The sequence below is a fragment of the Dendropsophus ebraccatus genome, chromosome 13 (assembly GCF_027789765.1).
Source record: "Dendropsophus ebraccatus isolate aDenEbr1 chromosome 13, aDenEbr1.pat, whole genome shotgun sequence".
NCBI lineage: Eukaryota > Metazoa > Chordata > Amphibia > Anura > Hylidae > Dendropsophus > Dendropsophus ebraccatus.
The window spans coordinates 75285727-75304704 of NC_091466.1; the positions used below are offsets into that span (position 1 = coordinate 75285727).

General features: G+C 46.0%; 1 protein-coding gene across 3 annotated transcripts in view; it reads left to right on the forward strand.

Annotated features, from left to right (window-relative positions):
• Positions 1–17697, forward strand: part of GMFB (glia maturation factor beta) — a 129530-nt gene extending 111833 nt beyond the window's left edge. For all 3 annotated transcript variants that reach the window (XM_069950622.1, XM_069950621.1, XM_069950623.1), the window contains 6 exons: positions 987–1083; positions 9134–9183; positions 9960–10009; positions 11041–11123; positions 11991–12064; positions 13042–17697. In XM_069950622.1, the coding sequence (XP_069806723.1) occupies positions 987–1083; positions 9134–9183; positions 9960–10009; positions 11041–11123; positions 11991–12064; positions 13042–13113 (426 nt within the window). In that variant the 3' untranslated portion in view covers positions 13114–17697. The remainder of the gene's footprint in view (positions 1–986; positions 1084–9133; positions 9184–9959; positions 10010–11040; positions 11124–11990; positions 12065–13041) is intronic.
• Positions 17698–18978: the final 1281 nt, after the last annotated feature.

An 18978-nucleotide genomic window follows, 5' to 3' on the forward strand; every position in this document is an offset into this window, starting at 1 on the left:
GCGTCATTCCTCCTGGAGCGATATAAACTGTTTGACAAGTGGGTGTTACCAATATTGGTGGGGCGTGTCCCTACACACTGACACTGTCCAATCAGAAGTCACAATGTAGGGAGGAGTGGGTGCAGCTCTGGAGTATAATACAGGATGTAACTCAGGATCAGTAATGTATGTACACAGTGACCCCACCAGCAGAATAGTGAGTGCAGCTCTGGGGTATAATACAGGATGGAACTCAGGATCAGTAATGTAATGTATGTACACAGTGACCCCAGCAGCAGAATAGTGAGCGCAGCTCCGGAGTATTATACAGGATGTAACTCCGGATCAGTAATGTAATGTACACAGTGACCCCACCAGCAGAATAGTGAGTGCAGCTCTGGGGTATAATACAGGATGGAACTCAGGATCAGTAATGTAATGTATGTACACAGTGACCCCAGCAGCAGAATAGTGAGTGCAGCTCTGGAGTATAATACAGGATGTAACTCAGGATCAGTAATGTAATGTATGTACACAGTGACCCCAGCAGCAGAATAGTGAGCGCAGCTCCGGAGTATTATACAGGATGTAACTCCGGATCAGTAATGTAATGTACACAGTGACCCCACCAGCAGAATAGTGAGTGCAGCTCTGGGGTATAATACAGGATGGAACTCAGGATCAGTAATGTAATGTATGTACACAGTGACCCCACCAGCAGAATAGTGAGTGCAGCTCTGGAGTATAATACATGATCAGTAATAAATGTACACAGTGACCCCACCAGCAGAATAGTGAGTGCAGCTCTGGAGTATCATATGGGATGTGACTCAGGATAAGTAATGTATGTACACAGTGACCCCACCAGCAGAATAGTGAGTGCAGCTCTGGAGTATAATACAGGATGTAACTCTGGATCTGTAGATGCTGCAGAGCACAGTGAGGTTTCCCTCTGGAGTTATAATGTCAGTGTTGGTGATTTATGGAGAGTTTTCCTTCTCTTACAGAGTGAGTCCCTGGTTGTGTGTGAAGTGGATGAGCAACTGGTGGAGATGCTGAAGAAATTTCGTTTCCGCAAGGAGACCAGCAATGCTGCGATTATCAGTGAGTCCGGGGGCCGCCATTGTTTTATGATGGAATCGCCTTTCTCAAGACCAGTGGGGGTCCCAGTAGTTGTATAGGAGTATACAGGAAGGGTGTATATACTGCTGAATCCACTTGAGGTTTGCACTCAATAGCTGCAGAAAGAAACCGCTGTGTGTGAATCCAGCCTTAGGGGACAGTCACACATTCAGCGGGTCCACAGCGGTAATGGAGGATGTACGGAATTGCTGCAGACTCATTTAGGCAGGGATGGGGAACCTTCTGCCTTCCTGCTGCCGCAAAACTACAACTCCCAACATGCCTGATGCATGCATGATGGGAATTGTAGTTTTGCCGCTAAGGATTTGAAAAAACATAGCTGCTTTCTTCCAAAAACAGCGCCACCCCAGTCCCCAGGTTTTAGGTGGTATTACAACTTTGCTCCTTTCACTTCAATGTGAACTGAGCTGCAGTACTAAACACAAACTGTAGACAGGTGTGGCGCTCTGTCTGGGGGAAAGCAGCTGTGTTTTTGTAATCTAATCGTGCATAACATCTTTAAAGGGACTGCAGCGTAATAATCTGGATATGATCTGTAAGTGTCGGCAGTGTAGATGCAGAAGTGTCGTTCGGTGCCAGATTTCGCCACGCCTCATTACACGCAGCACTTGTCATACATGAATGCAGCACACCGGGGGAGTCTCGCTCAGCCGAGCAGATAGATGTTTATTCAGGGAATCAGATCCTCTTAAAGGGACAGAACTACTGTCTTCTGAGATCATTGCCGCACCTGTCCGCAGCATGTCTCTTCTACTGCATTATAGACCTATATGACATTATTGCCCCAAAAATAAAATCTCTTTTTTTTATTTTTTTTTAAATCTAGATTTTTTTTTCTCTTAGTTAATTAGGGTAGTAGTAGAGGTATAGTAGATGAGCAGAGTAGTAGTAGTAGTAGAGGTATTGTACATGAGCAGTGTAATAGTAGATGAGGGGAGTAGTAGTAGTGGGAGTAATAGCATCAGCAGTAGTGGGAGTAGTAGTTGGAGTAGTAGTAGCAATAGTGGGAATAACAGTAGTGGGAGTAGTAGTAATTACAGGGTGGCATGGTGGGGGTGGGGGGCTGTGTCCGGTCCTCACCTCTTCGGTGATGGGGCTCGGGGTCTTTCTCCTGGTTCTACCACCGATCTTCCTTTGATTGAAACTGCTCAGGGCCTGAGTGGAGCATCTTCTGTGTGTGTGGCGCGGGTTAAGGGGTTAATCAGACACAGCAACACTGCAATGCTGAATCCAGCAGGGGGCACTCTCCCTGCTTGGGGCTGCACCTGTGGCTCCGGGCCTGGCCAAACTCCATGTTCTAACTGGAGGCTACTGGTAACCGCACCGCCCAGTCCCTGAGCTCTACTGCTCCCCCTGCAGGTAAGAGCGTATATATATATATTTTTTCATTGGAAATCGAATTTGCGATTCTAATTGATTAAGGGCAAATTAATCGAATAAATTCAATTAATTGCCCAGCCCTACCTATTCACTTTTATGGAGTTTAGCTGCAATACCAGAGGTCATCTCTGAAAAAGTGTGACGCTGTTTATGGAAAACAGAAGCCATGTATTACTAATATGATATCTGTGTTATGGTCCGCCTCCTCAGCGCCTGCAATGGGCAGATCAGGGGCCCAGATGTATTAATGCTGTATAGTACTAAGAATGTACCAGCGTTATATGGTGGCCTGTGCTGCTTGATATGTTGGGCGTTTTTGTGTGTGTGTGTGTGTATATATATATATATATATATATATATATATATATATATATATATATATATATATACACTCACCGGCCACTTTATTAGGTACACCATGCTAGTAACGGGTTGGACCCCCTTTTGCCTTCAGAACTGCCTCAATTCTTGGTGGCATAGATACAACAAGGTGCTGGAAGCTTCCTCAGAGATTTTGGTCCATAGTGACATGATGACATCACACAGTTGCCGCAGATTTGTCGGCTGCACATCCATGATGCCAATCTCCCGTTCCACCACATCCCAAAGATGCTCTATTGGATTGAGATCTGGTGACTGTGGAGGCCATTGGAGTACAGTGACCTCATTGTCATGTTCAAGAAACCAGTCTGAGATGATTCTAGCTTTATGACATGGCGCATTATCCTGCTGAAAGTCGCCATCAGATGTTGGGTCCATTGTGGTCATAAAGGGATGGACATGGTCAGCAACAATACTCAGGTAGGCTGTGGCGTTGCAACGATGCTCAATTGGTACCAAGGGGCCCAAAGAGTGCCAAGAAAATATTCCCCACACCATGACACCACCACCAGCCTGAACCGTTGATACAAGGCAGGATGGATCCATGCTTTCATGTTGTTGACGCCAAATTCTGACCCTACCATCCGAATGTCGCAGCAGAAATCGAGACTCATCAGACCAGGCAACGTTTTTCCAATCTTCTACTGTCCAATTTCGATGAGCTTGTGCAAATTGTAGCCTCAGTTTCCTGTTCTTAGCTGAGCGGAGTGGCACCCGGTGTGGTCTTCTGCTGCTGTAGCCCATCTGCCTCAGAGTTGGCCGTACTGTGCGGTCAGAGATGCTCTTCTGCCTACCTTGGTTGTAACGGTTGGCTATTTGAGTCACTGTTGCCTTTCTATCAGCTGGAACCAGTCTGCCCATTCTCCTCTGACCTCTGGCATCAACAAGGCATTTCCGCCCACAGAACTGCCGCTCACTGGATGGTTTTTCTTTTTCGGACCATTCTCTGTAAACCCTAGAGATGGTTGTGCGTGAAAATCCCAGTAGATCAGCAGTTTCTGAAATACTCAGACCAGCCCTTCTGGCACCAACAACCATGCCACGTTCAAAGGCCTCAAATCACCTTTCTTCCCCATACTGATGCTCGGTTTGACCTGCAGGAGATTGTCTTGACCATGTCTACATGCCTAAATGCACTGAGTTGCCGCCATGTGATTGGCTGATTATTAAGTGGTAATGTGCAGTTGGATAGGTGTACCTAATAAAGTGGCCGGTGAGTGTGTATGTGTGTGTGTGTGTATATATATATATATATATATATATATATATATATATATATATATATATATATATATATATATATATATATATATATATATATATATATTATAATTAAGTTAGGGCTGGGCGATATTGGCCTAAATTATTATCGCGGTTAATCGTACATATAGCCGCGGTAACGATAACTGAGCGATAATTATGACACGCCCCTTTTGCAAGCCACACCCACTTGACCGTGCAAACCTGGTGATACTTTTTTTTTTTTTATACTCTTATTAAAAAAAATAACTCACTGAGCAGCAACACAAGGCTGGGCCATATAGGCTATTGTCCTTATTATTATTTGTCATTATTAGGGGTCTCAGCAGAGACCTGGACGTGTATATACAGGTATACAGCCATTACAGGATATGTATACACAGGTATACAGCTATGTACATAGTACAGTATCTGTATATACAGCTATGTACACACTACAGGACGTTTATATACAGGTATACAGCAACATAGCTGTATACATGTCCTGTACTGTGTACATAGCCCTATACCAGTATATATACATCCGGTAGTGTGTACATAGCTGTATACCTTTTATATACATGTTCTGTAGTGTGTACATAGCTGTATACCTGTATATACACATCCTGTAGTGTTTACGTAGCTGTATACTCAAATATGCAAGTCCTGTAGTGGCAGTATTATTTATGTATTTATGCACACACACTACAAGATATGTATATACAGGTATACAGCTATGCAGATTTTCCATTAACTCATGCACACTCAGCTAAGCTGAGCATTCATATGTATTATAAAAATACAAGAAATAGGGGGATCTGGGCAGAAGGGGGGGGGGGAGCAGCTGGGGGGATCTGGGCAGAAGGGGGGGGGGAGCAGCTGGGGGGATCTGGGCAGAAGGGGGGGGGAGCTGCTGGGGGGGGATCTAGGCAGAATGGGGGGGGGGGGAGCAGCTGGGGGGATCTGGGCAGAAGGGGGAAAGCAGCTGGGGGGGGGGGGGATCTGGGCAGCTGGGGGGGAATAAGCTCTACCTCCTTCTCCCAGCCAGACAGGCGCTGACCCGCTCCACATACCCGGGAGTGAGCGGCCGGGGGTACATAAGCTGTATCTCCTCCTCCCCTTGTAACCCGCTCAGCATTGGTACGCTTGTGGCCCCGTCGGACATTCATACAGGCAGATCCTGGTCTCTGGAGGAGGAGACCGCAGGATCATGTGATGGCGTCCCTGCGGGTGCTGGAGCTGAATAGCGGGATCTAGGGCCGCAGTGCAGATCCCCGATCCCGCTATTCAGCTCCAGCACCCGCAGGGACGCCATCACATGATCCTGCGGTCTCCTCCTCCAGAGACCGGGATCTGCCTGTATGAACATCCGACGGGGCCACAAGCGTACCAATGCTGAGCGGGTTACAAGGGGAGGAGGAGATACAGCTTATGTACCCCCGGCCGCTCACTCCCGGGTATGTGGAGCGGGTCAGCGCCTGTTTGACTGGGGGTGGGGAGGTTATACGCTGGTGCAGGATTGCAGGGCGCACTGAGGGACAGGCGGGCAGGGGCCGTTGGGGGGCGCTCTGTCAGGCATGGCGGGACGGCAAGTGCTATGACACATACAGCACACTGTGGAGCACTGAAATACCGTAAATACAGTCCTGGCGCAGTTGAGGTCGGTTTACCGACGCCAGAGACGGTATCGGTATTTTCATGGTATACCGCCCAGCCCTAATATATATATATATATATATATATATATATATATATATATTATATATAATATATATATATAATATATATAATATATATTATACATTATACATATGGCTTTTTAAACCATGCCCCTTTAGGCTACAATCCCACTTGGCGGGTCTGCAGCGAGTCCCCTTGCTGCGTATTTGCAGCGAGACTCGCTGCAGATCCTGGCCCTATACTTTTAATGGCAGACAAACACGCAGCAGGGATGTACATCCCTGCTGTGATTTTGTCTGCAGCCCACCCCATTAACCCCCCGACCTGCCGGAGCAGATACTTCACCTGGTCCCGGCTCCGGAGGTTCCCGATGTCTTCAGCAAGCCGGAGCGGGAACCAGGTGAAGTATATGCTCCAGCCAGCCGCCCGCAGCCCCGGCCGCCCGATCGCACGCCCCCCCGCAGCACCGATCGCTTGCACGCCCCCCCAATCGCGGCCGGGGCTGCAGGGGGGCGTGCGAGCGATCAGTGCTGCGGGGGGGCGATCGGGGCGGGGGGCATGCGATCGGGCGGCCGGGGCTGCAGGGGGCCTGCGAGCGATCGGTGCTGCGGGGGGGCGATTGGGGGGGGGCGTGCGATCGGTGCTGCGGGGGGCGATCGGGCGGCCGGGGCTGCGGGGGGCTGGCTGGAGCATATACTTCACCTGGTCCCCGCTCCGGCTTGCTGATCAGGTGAAGTATCAGCTCCGGCGGCCAGGGGGTTAATGGGGAGGGCTGCAGACAAACTCGCAGCAGGGATGTACGTCCCTGCTGCGTGTTTGTCTGCCATTAAAAGTATAGGGCCGGGATCTGCAGCGAGTCTCGCTGCAAATACGCAGCAAGGGGACTCGCTGCAGACCCGCCAAGTGGGTTTGTAGCCTTACACCAAAGCCACGCCTTGTTTCCTTTCAGACACTCCCATTTGTCAGTGAAGAGTCTGTGAAGCAGATAATTGCTTTGGAGTCTCGTTCCAGATTTCTCAGAGGAATCACAACACTGAAAGTAGATGACAAATGAATCAATATCTGATTGAGTTGTTTGCCAGTAGTACATACACAGGCACCTCCATTCCCCTCCTTGTCTGGCCAGTCACAACACAGTACATACTCCTTTCTGCTATTACGTAGTGCTGGTGAAAGTACACTAAAGAGTCTAGCACTGGGGGATGATTTACACAATACACTACTATTCCGCCCTAAGTGTCACTGTTGTATTTTATTAAACATATTTTTTTTTTGCAGAAATCAATAGTCCAGGTGATTTTAAGAAAGTTTGTAATTGGGGTTATTAGGCAAATATTCCATTATCTGCATTCAAAAAGCCTTTTCCCAGGTCCCCCCCCTCCCTCCCCCCCTCTCCTCTCTCTCATTCACTGCTCATTATCAGAAAATCTCGACTTTTACATTAGTGGGGCCCTGTGTAACCTATGGAGAGGGGAGGGGGGAGGAGGGAGATTAGTCGCTAGCAGAGAACAAAGGATTAAAAAAAAAGAAGTAGAAGACGGCACATCCAAAAAAGGTGTCCAAGTTTATTTCAATACATCAGAGTGCGACGTTTCGGCTATATTAGCCTTTCTCAAGCAGTGACACCTTTTTTGGATGTGCCGTCTTCTACTCTTTTTTTTGGATTGTGACCGTCCGGGGCCCGGTTGGCGAGACGTGCACCCTTTTGCTATTTTTTCTATTTGTGCTGCTGTGCTTCCTTTTTTCTAGAGAACAAAGGATTACACAGTGGGAGCTGTGTAAAAGCTGGTATTCAGAGGTCAGTGCTGATTTCAGAGGAGATAGCCCGGTGATGTAGCTGTAAATTAACGCTTTGTTGTCCTGTTTTGGTACCTCATCTCCCTCCACCCCACCCCTCAGCTTCAAACTGCTTTTTCATGATAAAAATGCATTTTTCAGCTAATAAACCCAATTACATTGTTTCTTAAAATCGCCTGTACTATTGATTTCTGCAAAAAAATGTAAACAGCAGTGACACTTTAACCAAATTCACACCCATTTGTCACATGAGAAGACTGAAGAAATTGATGGCTGATTTATTAGATTTGAGTTTTGATTCTTAACCATAAAGCGTTAACCCTTTAGAGGTGATATCACTGCTGTAATTGAGTGCCTGAGAGCCCCCTTTATGGAGAAGAGAGTTCTCATTCTCTGTATCTTAAGAGGCAGCTCCAGCAGTACTCACATAGGCACTTCCTTTCTCTTACTTGTCTGGCCAGTCACAACACAGGACATACTCCTCTCTGCTATGCCCTGACATAATACTGGTAAAAGGGCACAGTACTGAGGAAGCTGGCAGTATGCTGTGGGGGAGAAGGAGTCGCTGATGCACTAGATTTGCGGCTCATCTTTATATTGTTGTATAAGTCACCTGTAAACCTATAAATGCATATGGCGGGTGACAATCATCACCGCCATAATTGTTGTCACCCAGTTAGGAAACGGCTCGATAGAAGAGGACAGCTTGATAAATATAGAAACTATAGTGTTCTAGATTGTGCCCCGGCTGGTATACAGGCTTCTTTATACAGCTGTAGGATTTGCCGGGAGAGGAGATAATTGTATAGCACTAATGTTACTGCTATGTAAATGAGGGGGATAAATAAGCCGCAACTGTATACAGACAGGTTAGGACTCCCGTTATCACCACCTTGATGGGCCGAGGATTCCACTTAGATCTTTATGTCTCTGCATACTAATAGGTTGCTATAGACACAGATGGAGCTCATCCAGGAAGCCACCTAGATGCAGCATCGCTCCCTGATGATAATGGGTTCTATCATTAGAAACCTGTATTTTACTGCATTACGCTGACCTGTGCTTTTGTTCATCCTGATCCTCCTGGTTCAGGAATAGAATAACAGCATTACATTAAATAGTGACGCACGTAGTGCTGCAGGGTTTACCACTGCTAGGAGGGATGGCGTTCAGCTAGGATAGGCAGTCACTACTTTATAGCCGGGGGTCACAGCAGTCTACCCCACACAGCAATGCAGCTTCTCTAGGGGATTGCAGTACAGCTCTAGTAACTTAGATCAGGGATGGAAAACTTTTGGCCCCCTAGCTGGTGCAAAACTACAATTCCCATCATGCCTGGACAGCCAAAACTAAAGCTTTGGCTGTCCAGGCATGCTGGGAATCGTAGTTTTGCACCAGCTGGAGGGCCAAAGGTTCCACATCCCTGGGCTATAATATAGAATGGGAATAGGTGAGGAGCTGAGTGTTGGTCACTATGGTCATAACAATTATAGTTCTCCAGATGTTCTGATTGATCCTTTTTCTTCTCTTCTAGTGAAAATTGATAAGGACCGACGCCTGGTTGTCCTAGAAGAAGAACTCGAGGTCAGTAAGAGGAGGATTTTGTATTGCATATTATCTGTTTATGACCTAACCTGTTAAAGGGGTATGCTGGCTAAAAAAAAATCTTTACAATCAACTGGTGTCAGAAAGTTATAAAGATTTGTTAATTCTATATAAAAAAAAAAAAAAAAAAAAAAAATGTCCAGTCTTCCAATACTTATCAGCTGCTGTATGTCCTGCAGGAATTGGTGTAGTCTTTCCAGTCTGACACAGTGCTCTCTGCTGCCACCTCTGTCCATGTCAGGAACTGTCCAGCGTAGGAGAGGTTTTCTATGGGGATTTGCTGCTGCTCTGGACAGTTCCTGACATGGACAGAGGTGGCAGCAGAGAGCACTGTGTCAAATCTGTATAACTTTCTGACACCAGTTGATTTGAAATATTTTTTGGGGGCCAGAGTAACGCTTTGAGGGTAGATATGCACAGGGAATTTCCTTAGGCCCCATAGAGCTGTTGCTCCTCACCTGTAGCACAGCTACAACCCCGGCAGGCTGTAAGGGCATGCTGGGAGTTGCAGTTTTCACATCAGCTGGAGAGATATAACTTGGAAACCAATGCCCCAGTGAATAGCTCTAATAGAAAATGTCCCTAGTATAGAACATGTATAGACAGAGAGTCGTTCTCTGCTCCCGGCTGATATGGAAATACAACTGTGATTAAATTACTGTAACCAGGACCAAGTCCCTGGGGCTCATGCAGCTCTGCAATTACAGCTCTGAGGTCCTGCCCGAATAATTGCTGCTTCTTCTCTCGTCTCACAGGGTATTTCTCCAGATGAACTCAAGGATGAACTTCCAGAGAGGCAGCCCAGATATCCTTTCCCGTATGGCAGGAGGGTCCGCCTGCATTAGGCTAGGGCAACACTGAGGCGTGGGTCAGGAGGAGGTCGCTGCCTTTGTCTGTGGCTCGCTTACACTTGCAATTTGACTGTAGAAATTTTCCGGATTGCAAATAGTAGTCGTATGTGATTTGCATTGAGGTCAATGGCGGCAACGTCACATGTGACCCAAGATCAGAAAAAAAAAATAATCTAATTTTAGTCACAATGCAAACACATTGATGACAGATGCAGAAATACAAACAGAACAAATAGTACTATACAGGGAGCATACTGCCATGGCTGAATTACAGGTGCAATAATAAAGTACAATGACACATGGCAAATGCTATATGTAAAATGTAGCTGTTATTACATTGCATTACTGCTATAGAAAAAGTGAAGTTCTTAGCATAGCATGTAAATAGGACACAGCAGGAGGCTGTTGGAGAGAAACTGTGCAAAATTTATAATAAAGACATATGGAGAATTTTTTATTTTTTATTTTAACTTTTGAAACGATGGTTTAAAAAAAAAAAAAAAAAGACATAATACCATCCTTAAACAATCATATTTATATTGTAGCAGCGTTTGTTCATAATAGATCTTCTCCAGCCGTCTCCTGCCAGTACCATATGGTATTGTGGCAGCATTGTTTCAAATAGTTTCTTATGTGGAAGGGGAGAATAGTAATGAACTTTTCCAAGTTATGGAAAAAATTCTTGACTTGACTTTTTTTTTTTCTTTTAAGAGGAAAGATTCTATCCAGTCCATATGGAATAAGGATACCATTTTCCCCAGATTTTTTTTTATTTTTGCAACATATTTACAAACCAAGTGTAAAAATATATAGTCAAATCTATCCCTGCCTTTAATGATCAGGACCCCTGAGGTCTATTAGCTTACACACAGCCAGCAGGGGTGTCTCCTGCAGACTGAGGAGAATGATAGGATATTCTATGGCTGCCGTCTTATATCTGCGTCTATTCTTCTCGCGGCCTTTGTCTTCCTTAACGTCCTCTCACATTCATAGTGTACAGTTATAAGTACCAGCACGATGACGGGAGGGTGTCCTATCCATTGTGCTTTATTTTCTCCAGCCCTGTAGGTAAGTCTGCTCATTCCTTGTGTGTCGCACGCTAAGGCAGAGCTGCGCGCTAAGGCAGAGCTGCGCGCTAAGGCAGAGCTGCGCGCTAAGGCAGAGCTGCGCGCTAAGGCAGAGCTGCGCGCTAAGGCGCCAATTCTCAGGTCACATCTACATAGATGGATCATTATAAAGCTACAGTAGTCTGAAAGTCATGGTGACGTCGATTATATTGACTTCCACACCATCACCCTATTGATGTCAGGGCACAAGGGGAGGGCCAAGAGTTCAGCTCAATATCTGTGTCATGTTTGACAGGCTGGTTGCTAGGGATACACTGCCTAACAACCATTGTCTCTTCAGTAGGGGTTGTCAGCAGGCCCCTAGCAACCAGCCAGCTTTAAAGGAATTATTCCGACTTTTAGGTCATATTTATACACGTCTACTGAACTGATCCCCAATACAACTGGTACTGTAATATTACATGGTGTCTGTTTCGTTGAATGGGGCATCATGTCCTACACATTTACATCAAGTGCCCTACCTGTCCCGGCTCATATAGAGCAATCTCTAGATTGACATCCATATGCGTTAATAGTGTCAAGTGGAATCCCCTTTAAAATGGACTTTTTATGATGCCCGCTGGCAGATTAGCAGTGAGTCCTTTTGTTAATCCGGAATTTCAGGTCTCCTTTGTACCACTACCAGCACACATACAGAGACCACAATGCATCTTATTGCGTGTTGGTATCCAAGGAGACCCGAACTTCCAGATTAACGGAGGGACTCACCGCTGATCTGGCAGCAGGTCTACTTTCACTGCTTTTCCCTTTAAGATCACATGTGCGGCATATTTCTAGTTGTTGCAGCCATCTTTTCTCGTCTCTCCAGGGTGTAAACCAGAACAGCAGATGATGTACGCCGGCAGCAAAAATAAACTTGTCCAGAAAGCTGAACTCACAAAGGTGAGCCGTGGTTTACTTTTACTATTAGTTTGGCACAGTGGTAACCATGGCGACTGATAGGCCTGCATGGGACCTGTATACTCAGCCATTGTCTTTGGAAGTGCTCTACAATGAGACCTATATCCTTGTGGATTTTAGGGGCCTTAATATTCCTTATGGTGGCGTATTCTCCGATTATCCACAGGTTAGGGGATAACCTTTAGCTTGGTAAGGGTCTGACCACTGGGACCTCTGCAAGTTATTCCTTATCCTGTGAATACGGGATAACTTGCTCAAACCCCTTTGAGGGTACAAACACACGCAGCAGATACACAGCAGATTTGATACTGTGTTCAGTTATTTAGATCTAATCTTCTGCGTATATGCTGTGTGTGTTTGTACCCTAAAGGTGTTTGTCCAAAATTGGAACAACACAGCTGCTCTCTTGCAGAAACAGCGCCACCCCTGTCCTGTGCTGTGCCTGGAGCAAATCGCCTATATTTTTAAAGTCCTGGAAAATCCCTCTAAGGGGTCCATACACATTAAATAAGTGTCAATAGAAGCCGTTGGTTCTTACAGGACCAGACTACCATCCAATATGTATGAGTGAGATTCAAGGGGAGGAAGGGTCTAGCGTGTTAGATTTTATGTGGACCACGGTGAAATAAACCACCACCAGTCACAGGTATGTATATACTGTGGCAGGGGTAGGGAACTTTGCTCTCCAGCTGTTGCCAAACTCCAACTCCCATCATGCCCGGACAGCCAAAGCTAAAGCTTTGGCTTTCCAGGCATGATGGGAGTTGTAGTTTTCCAACAGCTTAATAGGCAAGGTTTCCTACCCCTGTACTGTGGTGTTCTGCACAGTGGGTTCCATCATTTCAATGGCACCAATAGATTCAGCACCCAGTTCACTTTGTATCTACTACTACCAGCAAAAATGTGAATCCAGAAATGCGCTGAACGATCTGAGCTCTGTCTTCTTTTTATTCCCCCAGGTGTTTGAGATCAGGAACACGGAGGACCTCACAGAGGAATGGCTCCTCGAGAAGCTGCAATTTTTCCACTAAACCTGTATTTTTCTATGTAAAGAAGCCTGAAGTATATTCCCATTATACTTCTTAATTCTCATGTAGACAAGATGTCCGCCCACTCTCCAAGTGTCTGTGCTGCAAAGATGTGCAGGTTTTTCTGTTTTTTTTTTTTTTAACATAATTTTAGTAGCAGATACGATATTGCGCTTAACTCTTTCACTGCCTGGAGGCCCCTGTGTGGTGGGAGATGTAAGCACTGGAATAGCTTATCCTGACCATACTGGACGGCACATCCATTAGGCTGGATTTACTAACAAGATCTACCTGGTATTAGAATGTATTATAACAATTCCTACCCTGCTGGGCTCACCTGCTGTATATATACGTGTCACGTACAGACACCATTAAAGGGGTATTATGATTTCAGTTATTATCAGTATCCATTCCCCCGCATTTTCAGGATCTCTGCTTGCTTCCATGTAATAGACGCGGCGGTCAAAAAATTGTCACATCTCCGATAACTGGACTGTAACCAGGGTGGATTTTTATTCACTTAAAGTTAAATTCCTATTGAACCAAGAAAGAAAGTGCAAAAGAAAGTACTCTTCATTATGCATAGTATTTTAGTGCCTGAAATTGTAATACCCCTTTAAGGAACACGATACCCTTACAGTGCACTGTCCTGTAAATTCTTAAAAAACTACCTGTAAATTTTAGTGCCTGGGTTACCGGTTTCTGTCAAGTTCCATTTAACTTACAATCCGCTTTCTAGATTCCGGATCATCACGTTTCTTTATAGTAGTGTTTCCCAACTTGCGGCTCTCCAACTGTTGCAAAACTACAACTCCCAGCATGCCCCAACAGAAAAAGCTGGGACCCTTTGCCGGGGTGTGCTAGTAAGTGTAGTTTTTTTTTTCCCAGCTGTGACCTTTCCTTTCTTGGGGCATGCTGGGATTTGTAGTTTTACAGTAGCTGGGACCATTTGTCGGGGTATGCTGGTATTTGTAATTTTGCATCAGCTGGGACCATTAGCTGGTGAATGCTGGGAGTGGTTGTTCTGCAACAGATGGGACCTTTCCTCTCTTGGAGCATGCTGGGATTTGTAGTTTTGCAGTAGCTGGGACCATTTGTCTGTTGGGGTATGCTGGTAATTGTAGTTTTGCAGTAGCTGGGACCATTTGCTGGTGCATGCAGGGAGTGGTAGTTCTGCCACAGCTGGGACCTTTTGTCTGTCAGGGTATGCTGGTAGTTGTAGTTTTGCAGCAGCTGGGACCCTTTGCCAGTGCATGCTGGGAGTGTTAATTGTGCAACAGCTGGGACCCTTTTTCTGTTGTGGCATGCTGGGAGTTGTAGTCTTGCGATAGCTGGACAGCCACATTCTGGGGAACAGTGCATTATAGATAACTAGTAAAGCTAGGTGACTACCTCTGAGCTCTAATGGCAGCCATATTGGTTTGAACCAAGGGAAAGATGCGTATGTATCGTTGCATAACTTGACCGTTTCCTTTTTTAGGAGTTAAAGGGGGTATGTATTCCCATCTCCAACATTTATGGCAGCTTTCTCCAGAACAAAGGCCATTTGGCCTGCTTGTGGTGGCCGGAGGTGGTCAGGGTGCATGGGGTTGTTATAACTGGGTTTCTGTAACTTTCATAAAGGATAAAGGGAGAGGCAATGAACTGCTATGGATATATCATAAACATTTGAGATAGGAGTACCCCTTTAGGTAAAGCAAAGCGACAGCTCCATTCACCTAGATTGGGACTAATCCTTTTATTGCCACCACCGTCCGGTCCTTACATGTCGGCCAGTGTCTGTATATAATGTGTGGGCGCCAATGGCTGCCCTCTCTACACTGTCCCAGATGGTAAATACTCGCTGCCTCTGTCCCTTGTACACTGCAGGGGTCCGGCACACACTGGATACTATGGGGTGGCCCCCTGGATGTACAATGTATGGACATCCGTCTGCCCCGCACATAGGGATAAGTGATTGGCAGCCATGTCAGACTCATCCTATACAGCAGATCCCAGTGACGTTGTCAGTATATATGTGGTGTCGTCTGTCGGATACTCAGGAGGCCCAAGCAGGGTAAACTGGACACTATGTTGTAATCTGAATACAAGTTAAGCTAATTTTATGTAAGGTTTTTTTTTGTGTTTTTTTTGTTCTACGGAACAGTAATATGTGACGCATGATGAGGCTAAACCTGCATTCACATTGCTTCTTTGCATTGCTGTTCTCACAATGCTTCCCCCACCCCCTCACATGGTGCCAAATCTGTCAGTCAAGTCTCGAGCATCTCTAACATTCCCAGACGTTCCCAGGATCTCACAATCCACCAGCACGTGTGAACCCGGTCACTGTAAGTTGCCTGGGTAAGGTATATATTTAGCCCATGAAATCATGCCGCCACATTGGTTTATGAAGGTCTCACTCCTTCGTCAGACGCTTTGCATTTGGTAGTTTTTGTTTTTTTTTAGATTCCCCTTCAGTGGGCTGAACCGCTTACTATTAGTGACAATAAGTTTTCTTACCGGTTAAGCGCACAAAATGGCAGCTTCAGCCGTGAGTCTGTGATAGATGCGCTTCTGAGCCGCCTCGCACGTGGTGATAATGTCGGCACATCAACATGTATCTGTATCCCTTGATACTGACTGATATAATGTGCTTCTACATTCAGCTTTTCATGGTGTCACCACTGCACAGGATACAAGGGACCGGTACCCGGCCATTGTTCCCAACCTCCGCACCTATTCTCCTGGTCTGCAGCTGCCACACAGGTTGGAAACAATTGTTCTAGTCACCAAAATATGTGGAAAAACTCTACAATTAGAACATTTTTATATATTTTTTAAGTGCATGTTCTTATTTTTCTAGATACTTGCATACAGTTCTCTCTGTGATCACATAGATGAATGCAGGGAGGGGATAGAGAGGACTGTGCAGCTTTAACTGTATGACCACACAGTTTTCTTTATGATCATAGAGATGAGTGCAGGGAGGGGATATAGAGGACTGTGCAGCTGTTTGACCATACAGTTCTCTCTATGATTAAAGAGATCAATGCAGGGAGGGAGTAGAGAGGACTGTGCATATGTAACTGTATGGCCGTACAGTTCTCTCTATGATCATAGAGATGAGTGCAGAGAGGGAGTAGAGAGGACTGTGCCGCTGTAACTGTATGACCACACAGTTCTCTCTATGATCATAGAGATGAGTGCAGGGAGGGAGTAGAGAGGACTGTGCATATGTAACTGTATGGCCGTACAGTTCTCTCTATGATCATAGAGATGAGTGCAGAGAGGGAGTAGAGAGGACTGTGCCGCTGTAACTGTATGACCACACAGTTCTCTCTATGATCATAGAGATGAGTGCAGGGAAGGGGATAGAGAGGACAGGTCTAGTACTACTACATAACACTATTATGGCTGTTTATACACTACTATAGATGTATACACACTACTATGTCTCTTTATATACTACAAAGTCAAGAATGAGCTGGATTGATCTTATCCCATAAATTAGTATATTTTGTTCTCATATGGCTCCAGACATGGGTGACAAGTGCAGGAATACAATGATTATGAGCCTGTATACATGGCTTTGCTGACTCCCCTCTGGTATATAGTGACCAGGAGTCTGTATACATAGAATTATTGCCACCCCCTGGTATATATGGTGACCAGGAGCCTGTATACATAGCTCTGCTGACGTCCCCCAGCATACGGGAGCCTGTAAACGGAATTACTGCCATCCCCTGGTATCTACGGTGACCAGGAGCCTGTATACATAAACCTGCCGTCATCCCCCTGGTATACGGTGACTAGGAGCCTGTATACATAGCCCTGCTGATGCTTCCTTAGTATACGGTGACCTGGAGCCTGTATACATTACCCTGCTGATAACCTACCCAGTATACGGTGACCAGGGGCCTGTATACATAGCCCTGCCGGTACCCTACCCAGTATACGGTGACCAGGGGCCTGTATACATAGCCCTGCTGATACCCTACCCAGTATACAGTGACCAGGAGCCTGTATACATAGCAATGCTGACACCTCCGGTAAACGGTGACCAGGGGCCTGTATACGTAGCCCTGCTGATACCCTACCCAGTATACGGTGACCAGCAGCCTGTATACGTAGCCCTGCTGATACCCTACCCAGTATACGGTGACCAGCAGCCTGTAGACGTAGCCCTGCTGATACCCTACCCAGTATACGGTGACCAGCAGCCTGTATACGTAGCCCTGCTGATACCCTACCCAGTATACGGTGACCAGCAGCCTGTATACGTAGCCCTGCTGATACCCTACCCATTATACGGTGACCAGGCTTACAGTATTGAGCATTCCTCCCCCTCGGTGTGGCCCTTTCTCGTCCGGGACCCTCCAGTCTTCTCTGTATATAAAGCACATCAGACACCGTTTTCTTTCTTCCCGATTTGGTTATTACGTTTTACCGTGTGATTATGTTTCTGCCTTTTTGGTATACGATGAGACTCATTGCTTGTTTGTTACCGCTGCCTGTGACGGTATTAGGATATTGCGCTCGGTGTTGACTGGTGCCAGCGTTCTGTGCGTTCATTCTCTTGGTTAAATAAAGACATTTTGAAATTTGCAGATTGTGTATGTTCTTTATCTGGGGGCAGAAGGTAGCGTGATGGATGGGTCATGTGACCTTGTGTGATGTCACCAATGTCATGTGATCAACCAGGTCCCGAGACTGCAGTCTTATAGAAGAGATAGTCTAGACAAAATGCTTCACCTATTCTATTTCCTTACACTCATGGCCGCCCCCATTGTGCCTGAACCTTCAGAGCTGTGCCGTACATGGGGAACAGCAGGAGAGAGTTGTGGGCATGCTCTGTGATGAATGGGGAATCCTGTATGTGGCTGCTGCGGCCACTGATCACGAGCTCAGCCTGTCGGGACGCCGCCTGCACACAGCAACACAAACCTATAGGGGGCAGGATACAATGACTACTTCTACATCTCTGCAGATTGTGAATATAATATACCTGAAAAACTACTGACCGTGTGACTGAGGGGAAGTGGGGGCGCTGCTGCTGGGGGGCCCAATCAGCCACTCTAACATACAGTCCCATGTAAATAATAGCACTCCTGTCTATATACACCTCCTATATAGTCCCATGTAAATATCTCTCCTGTCTATATACCCCTCCTACATACAGTCCCATTTAATAATCTCTCCTGTCTATATACCCCTCCTACATACAGTCCCATGTAAATATCACTCCAGTCTATATACCCCTCCTACATACAGTCCCATGTAAATATCACTCCTGTCTATATACCCCTCCTACATACAGTCCCATGTAAATAATATATGCACAAGCCAAAAAGACAGAAATGGCTGCACATCGCACCCATGGCTGACACGAAAGCTTATTCAGCTACATTTAGAACCATCAGAAGTTAGTATATAATTTGGCCAAACCATATTGCCTCATGTACCACGTGCAGGTCTTCTGATACACATGAGTCCCTAACCAAACATCATCACTGTGCCGGTCAGCGACCACAATCCCCGCAAAACGTGCGCAAGCAGAGAAGGGGGGCCACGGAATGGCTCTGCAACCCCATTGTCACAGGACCAGACCCTAAAGGGCCCCCACCATGTAAATAATAGCACTCCTGTCCATTAGCCCCTCCTACATACAGTCCCATGTAAATAAAAGCACTCCTGTCCATTAGCCCCTCCTACATACAGTCCCATGTAAATATCACTCCTGTCTATATACGCCTCCTACATACAGTCCCATGTAAATAATCACTCCTGCCCATTCATCCCTTCTACCTACAGTCCTATGTAAATATCACTCCTGTGCTCACTCCTACATACATACAGTCCCATGTAAACGATATAATTACTGCCAAT